At 44.4% G+C, this 7,500-nt stretch overlaps 1 protein-coding gene across 1 annotated transcript; it reads right to left on the bottom strand.

Annotated features, from left to right (window-relative positions):
• Positions 1-3,827: 3,827 nt before the first annotated feature.
• LOC126983854 (golgin subfamily A member 6-like protein 1) lies at positions 3,828-5,593 on the bottom strand. Its single transcript, XM_050836984.1, has 2 exons — positions 4,394-5,593; positions 3,828-4,249 (listed from the first exon to the last, which is right to left on the bottom strand). Exons 1-2 carry the CDS (start codon positions 5,383-5,385, stop codon positions 3,853-3,855), a joined length of 1,389 nt encoding a protein of 462 aa, XP_050692941.1. The 5' UTR covers positions 5,386-5,593; the 3' UTR covers positions 3,828-3,852.
• Positions 5,594-7,500: the final 1,907 nt, after the last annotated feature.

Here is a 7,500-nt window from a genome sequence, read left to right as displayed (position 1 = left end):
TTTGTGACATGAAGGAAACATTTCGTCTTGTATGGTCTTAGTCTGGGGAAATTAAAATGAAGTTAGATTGTTTAACGGAAAGAGTGTGAAAAAAATTATCAAAGTCGAGTATGATTATAAACGGTATGAAGGCATTTTATCATCCGGTGTCCAATTAGTTCTGTAAATCCCTTGTGACATATAAAATACACGACTATGCTATTAGAGTGCTGTTATTTGTTCTGTAATAATGAAAACAATGGTATATGACAGGAGAGAGAGAGAGAGAGAGAGAGAGAGAGAGAGAGAGAGAGAGAGAGAGAGAGAGAGAGAGAGAGAGAGAGAGAGAGAGAGAGAGAGAGAGAGAGAGAGAGAGAGAGAGAGAGAGAGAGAGAGAGAGAGAGAGAGAGAGAGAGAGAGAGAGAGAGAGAGAGAGAGAGAGAGAGAGAGAGAGAGAGAGAGAGAGAGAGAGAGAGAGAGAGAGATCTGAAGAATGATATAAAGGAAAACAAGAGACGCAAAACAGAGAAGGGAGGAAAAAAAACTCCAGGGAAAGACTAAAAAAAGACAAAAAAAAAAGAAAAAAAAAAGAAAACACTCAAACAGGAACGAAAAAAAAAGAGAGAAAAAACAAAGAGAAATTAGGTGAAAAATTAAAAAAACCGAAAACGAAAGTAAAAAAAAGGAGGAGGGGGAGGAGGAGGAGGAGGAAGACGAAAAAAAGAGACAAACAGAAAGATAGAAAAGAAGTAAAGAATTAAAAAAAACTAAAGGAAGCAAAAATAGACGGAGGGGGAAGGGGGGTGGGAGGGAGGGCCACCAGGTAAGGCGCCCCCCCAAAAAATAAAAAGGGGATTGGAGGTAGGGGAAAAGGGGGGGAGGAGGGGTTGGCCACCACGGAAGGGCCACACACACACACACACACACGAACACACACACACACGCACACACGCTCACACAGGTAAACAAAGATGGCCGCCGCCCCTGCCAATCACCGTGATGACCCAGCCAGCGGTGACGTCACAAGCAAACAAACACACAAACAAACACACGGCAAACAAGGGCGGAGCAAACAATCAAAATAGCCAAACGCGCCGAGAGGAAGACAGACACGACCTTAATGGAGGAGTAAATAAAGGGATAGACGGTGTTTTTTTGTTTGTTTTGTTTCCGTGTTTTCTTTTTTTTTTTTTGGTATTAATAAGTGTTGCCATCTGTTGACTGTGTTTGGGGAATGTTGTGTGTTTGTTGTGAGGGCTTTGTTTTCTTTACTAGTGTTGTTTTTGTTGTTATAGTTATTTTTCGCCTTCTTTCTCTTATTATTATTATTGCCATTACTATTATTATTACAGAACAAAAAAGGAACAACAATAAAATCAACGAAAACAACAACTACTACTACTGCTGCTGTTATTACTACTACTACTACTACTACTACTACTACCACCACCACCACCACTACTACTACTACTACTACTACTACTACTACAGAATTCTAATAGGAGTAAGTAAAATTTAATATCAACAGCCTTTCTTTCACTTATAGATCACCACCACCATCACCAATATCATCATCACCAACATCATCACCATTACAGGTTGTCAGGCAGGTGATTCGTGAAGGTGTGAGGTGTGCGCCTGGTGGGCAATCAGGTGGGGTCGATACACCTGTCTGTTTGGCGGCCCTTGGTTACCTACACGCGGCACCTGAGCACTTTACCTGTACCACCCGCGCTCTCTCAGGCAATGTGTAAAAACTATTCCCAAGGGTCTTTATTTTCATTGTTATCATTAGTTCGTTAATTCTCTTTATATATATAGACAAGATAGTTATAGATAGAATAGTGACACACCTTTATAAAGAATACAGACAGACATAGTGAGGATAAAGATAGCACGAAGAGAGAATGGAAACTTCACAAAAGGAGAATGAAGAAAGCACAGGAAGGAAATAAAGGAGAGCACGGAAAGGGCATTAAGATGATCCAGCAAAGAGGGTGAAGATGATAAAGGAAAGAGAATGAAGAAGATAGAGAAAAGAAAATAGAAAAGAGAAAATGAAGAAAAAACAAAGGAGAAAATTAAAAGGTATAGAAAAAAATAATGAAGCGACAGAAAGGAGAATGAAGAAAAAGAAAAGAAAATGAAGAAGGCTGAGAAATGAAAATGGAGATACAAGAAAGAAAACCAAGAAAAAAAAAATAAGAAGATGCATCAAAGCAAATGAAGTCAGCACATAGCAAGGATACACCACTGGGCGGGAGTGAAGGCCTGCGCTATGCTCCGCGAATGTTCTAACTTTGAATAATTATGTACATTATGCCGCGGCGGGCGAGTGTAAATATGAATAAAACAACAACGCAACGCCGGGGAGAAGATTGCGAAGACTTACGATATTGTATTTCGCGTGAATTGTACTACTCGTGTGTATTGTATTGGTCAATAGTTTACCAGTTAATTGCCCTTACTGCCAATTTGGGTATATTGGAAGTTCCAACGAGCATAGTGGTCAGTCTAGCAGGACAGGTCAGAGACTTATATACCCGACCTTCTCCGCTGTGAGGGAACACTGAATGTCGTGTGGAATTATTCCACAAAGATTTTATTACAAAGTGTTGAAAAACTGTGCTATGTTCGCGGATTTTTACTATTTGTTGTAACTATCATAATTATCACTGAACGATCGTTTTTCTAAAATAAATTGAAATTTTGTTTTACAGACTCCCACCGTAATGGAGTTAGTCACATATTCAAGAGGCGGCAGAAAACTACTCCGCCAAGGTCATGCGTGTGTTAACAGCACGAGTGAAAGCTACACATACTGGCGATGCGAGAACAGAATACAGTGCAAAGCGTCCTTGAAGACAAAAAACGACAAAATAGAAGGACTTGTCACAGAACGCAGCCGTCCTCCGATGGAAAAACAGAAATGGAATAGTGTGTTTGAGTGTACCCTCAAGCAAGAGCTCCCAGCCGCAAGGCTAAGGTACGACCCAGCATCCAGGAGCAATGGCTATATGGTCAGCCACCCTGGGGTAATGTAGATAGACATGACACCAAGCTAATTTAAGGCCACGTCTATCTACAAAAGTTCTCCCATTGATCATGACAACTAAGGACAAGATCAGAGGGAACGGATGACTTGCGCCCCCACCCGCCTCTATCAGACCCCATACCTCGGTTCGACGCGGCCTTTTCAAAACCTCTTAAATCTGCTTTAGATCTAGACTCCAGCACGTGTAAGTATATCGTCTCTTGTGGCGATCTTCTCTCGTGCTATTCACCTTTTCTCTCACAAGGGTGACGGGGAGGGGGATGAAAAGGGGCTTCCATTCAGTTTTGTGTGTATGAGAGTCGCATGTTGCAGACTTGTTTTTTATCACATTTTTTTGTTCTAAATTATTCACATCTTGCTTAAAAGTATCCAAAGAGTCAGTAGGAAAAAATAGGAATCAGGGCAGACGCTGAGTACTTTAACAGTCCTGGCTTTACAAATAATATGCCGTGACGCTCAAGTTCTTGGGGAGACTTGCAGAGAATGATCGAGGAACTGCAGGAAGTCTAAAAGTAAGTCTGAAGATGAAGATGAAGAAACTAAAGTAATTGTTAATGAAGTGCCTTAATTATTTTTTTCATGTCTTTCCTCTCTCTCTCTCTCTCTCTCATATTCACACTGCGAACTATTAGGTCTCAGTGTGAATACAGTCGAGTACTGTGATCACTAGAATCACACACAACTGAACCAGTAATAGCAATAGATGACCAAGTAATAATAGTAGTAATTGACTAAAACCAGACTAATAGCAATATCAATTGAAAGTAATGATAATAGTAAGAGAAATCCTGCACCAGCCTCCATGTCTGCTAAACACCTTACTCTTCGCTGAGAGCAGGAGGGGTGGGGGGGGACGGGAGGGCGGAGGGCGGGGTGTTAGTCTTGGATGGCAGACTAGAAGTGGGCTTGTGTGTGTTAGGGGATGGGGGTGCGGGGCGGGGACGATTAGTGATGGTTGTAAGGGTGTGGAGTGGGTTATGGAAGGGAGGTTGGGAGGCTGTCCTGGCGGGGCGGGGCATGGGAATGCGGGATGGGCGGCGGGGCGGGGTGGTTATGGGGGTGTGGAGTGGTTCAAGGAGGCGAGGCTGGGGTGGGTTCCCCGACGAGGCCGTCCTGGCGGGGCGGGGCACGGGGATGCGGGATGGGCGGGGGGCCGGGGCGGTCATTTCTTCACGGCCCAACTCGGGGCGCAGTGTCAGGAGGCGGCGGCGGTACCTGAAGTACTCCCGCCCATTGTACAGCTCCCGCTCCTTGACGGGGAAGTCCACGTTGTCCAGAGAGAACGTCACTCTCTTGCGGGGCTTTTGGTCACCCTGGCGGCGCAGGTCGGGACGCAGGGCCAGCAGGCTGCGCCCGAACTTGAAGTACTCCCGCCCATTGTACAGCTCCCGCTCCTTGACGGGGAAGTCCACGTTGTCCAGGGAGAACGTCACTCTCTTGCGGGACTTCTGTTTGATGACCTCCACACCCTTCAGCTGTTCTAGTGCTTTTTCCTGTGCCTTTACCATCTCCTGCAGCTCCAGGAACAAAGCCAGCTCGTCTTGTTCCTTGAGGCTCCCTCCCTCCTCCTCCTTTTCCTCCTCTGTGTTATTACTTTTCTTCTCCTCTTTTATTTGTTTCTCGTCCTCAGGTTGCTTCAGCATCTCCTCTTGTCTCTTCACAAGTTCCTGCAGCTCGAGGAACAAAGACAACTCGTCTTGTTCATTGAGGTTTACTCCTTCCTCCTCCTCCATGTTCTTCTCATCCTTCTCCTTCTCTTTGATTTTCTCCCCGTCCTCAGGTTGCTTCAGCAACTCCTCTTGTCTCCTCACAATTTCCATCAGTTCGAGGAAGGACGCTAACTCGCCCTGCTCTTTGCGGCTCTTTCCTTCCTCCTCCTTCTCCTCCTGTTTGATATCCTTCCCGTCCCCTGATTGCTTCAATTCCTCCTCCTGTCTTTTCGCTACATCTTGCAGCTCGAGGAACAAAGACAACTCGTTTTGTTCCTTGAGGCTCACTGCCTCCTCCTCCTCCTGCTGTGTGAGTTGCTCCCCGTCCCTAGATGGGTCCAGTGTTTCTTCCAGTTCGTGCAACTCGGGGAACCAAGACAGCTCGTCTTGTTCCTTCAGGCTCACCTTCTCCTCCTGCTCCTCCTCCTCCTCTGCCTTCTGTATTGTATTGTTGTTCACAAATGTCTCCTCCTTCTCGTGGTTGCCGTCAGCCAGGTGCTGGGGCAAGTTCACTCTGTTGATGCTGTATCGCCGGAACAGCTTGAGGAAGGGGAAGGCCGTGGTCGGCGCCTCCAGCTCCCCCTCAGCGGGCAGAAGGCCCTTCACCACGCGCACAAAGCTTGCAGTCTCGCACAAGTACATTGCGGAGTATGGTAGTGGCCAAGGAGTCTAGAGAAGACACTCTAGAATCCTTGATAATAATTATTATTATTGTAAGCCAAGAAGCAAACCCCGCTGGAGACAGTCGAAGACCATAAACCAGATGGCTCCAGCAGGGGAAGCCACTTTGTAAGGAAAAGGAAAGAAATAGAAGAAAGTAAAATTATATGAAATACAACGACTCAGTATTGTTATACTGACATTAATTCATTAAAATGATTAAAAATTAAACTTTAAAGTCAACGTAATAAAGATTTATTAGCGCCCAGCTTAAACTTCCGGAGCTCTACAGATTCAACAACATAACGTTTAACGAGGCAATTCGCTCCACTTCTTAATGCTGGATGGAGGTTATTTTTATTTTTTTCGTTTTTATATTTTTTCTAATTTAAAACTAACCGAATTACTTATATCTAACCATAGCCATTTTATTTTATCTTTCCTTTCCTTTTAAATTTTCCTCTTTGTATTTTCTCTTAATTTATAACTATCTAACTAACAAACTAATTAACTCAAAAACTAATATATAACTAATTATGGTGATTTTTACTTCATTTTTAGAGTAATTTATTTTTTGACGCGTGTATGTTTTTTTCCATCTGTAATTGGTGATTTTATTGTTTGCTTTGTTTGGTTGCTTTTATTTATTTTATTTTATTCAGCTGTAAAAGAGGCTGTTTAGCATTCACTGTATATAGTCATAGTCTTCTTTCTTCTCTCTCTCTCTCTCTCTCTCTCTCTCTCTCTCTCTCTCTCTCTACGTATAACCATTAACATATATTCACGATTCTCTGGCACAGTATATCTTTCATTTTATTAGTCAAAGAAAATATCATGCCTAACGTTCCTTTATTTCATGAGATAGTCGCAGCGCTGCATATATTTATTTGTCAAGGTATTAATCACTTTGACTTTATATATTTGTCAAGATATTCCTTCGTTTGTATGTAGAGGAGTTAATATGAAAAGACAAGGAGAGGATCAATATGGAAAGAGGAAGAGGAGGAGGAGAAGGAGGAGGAGGAAGAGGAGGAGGAGGAGGAGGAGGAGGAGAACGAGACGGAGGAGGAGTAGGGGGAAGAGACGGAGGAGGAGTAGGACGATAAGGAGGAGGACGAGGACGAGGAGGAGTAAGAGGATGAGAAGGAGGAGGAAGAAAGATGAGGAGGAGGAAGAGAACAAAGAAGAAGAAGAGAAAAAGGAAGAGCAAGAAGACAGGAAATAGTAGTAGTAGTAGTAGTAGTAGGAGGAGGAGGAGGAGGAGGAAGAGACGGAAAAAGAGGAGGAGGAGGAAGGGAAACAGGAAGAGGAAGAAGAAGACATTATCCCCACTGTGTATATATATTCTCAAGACAAGCCCACCCTCTCTATCTCTCTGTCTGTCAGGATACTCCCCGCTACTCATCCATGTACTTGTCCCCTTCACCGGCCATCGCCAGGACCGTCTACCTCAACCTAAGACGCCCGCGGGGGAAGGGAAAGGGGCGAGGCAGGTAACAAGGTAGGCGGATACCCAACACCTGAGCTTATTACAGGTGAGTCCCGAACCCGATACCTGGCCCACCCTCTCCCCCTCTCCCTCTCCCTCTCTCTCTCTCTCTCTCTCTCTCTCTCTCTCTCTCTCTCTCTCTCCCCCTGTTAACCTATGCAAATGAATGTGAGGAAAGTATATTAAAGTGAGTACAAGTTTGTTTGTCCAAAAAATATTTAGATGAGAGAGAGAGAGAGAGAGAGAGAGAGAGAGAGAGAGAGAGAGAGAGAGAGAGAGAGAGAGAGAGAGAGAGAGAGAGAGAGAGAGAGAGAGAGAGCAAAGAAAGGAAGAGAGGAGAGGCGAGGAAGGTGGAGGAAAGGTGGTAGGAGGGAGAAGGAGAGAGAGAGGGAGGGAGGGAGGAAAGGAGGAAGGGAAAAGCAACTAGAAGCCAAGTGAATAAAAAAGAGGAAGGAGGAAGAGTCAATATGGAAAGAGGAAGAGGAGGAGGAGGAGGAGGAGGAGGAGGAGGAGAAGGAGGAGGAGGAATGGGAGAAGGAAGAGGACAACGACGACGACGTAAAAAAAAAAAAGAGGAAGAGGAGGAGGAGGAGGAGGAAGGGGATGAG

The sequence above is a fragment of the Eriocheir sinensis genome, chromosome 55 (genome assembly GCF_024679095.1).
Source record: "Eriocheir sinensis breed Jianghai 21 chromosome 55, ASM2467909v1, whole genome shotgun sequence".
Taxonomy (NCBI): Eukaryota; Metazoa; Arthropoda; class Malacostraca; order Decapoda; family Varunidae; genus Eriocheir; species Eriocheir sinensis.
Note: the sequence above shows the minus strand (reverse complement) of the source record. Positions and strands in the feature narration are given on the sequence as shown.

Bases quoted from the DNA above. Each gene is read 5' to 3' on its own strand.
- LOC126983854 (XM_050836984.1), bottom strand. From the start codon at position 5,385: ATGTACTTGTGCGAGACTGCAAGCTTTGTGCGCGTGGTGAAGGGCCTT. The intron at 4,250-4,393 runs GTTCGGGCGCAG...GGAGTACTTCAG, and splicing joins AATGGGCGGGAGTACTTCAA to GTACCGCCGCCGCCTCCTGA.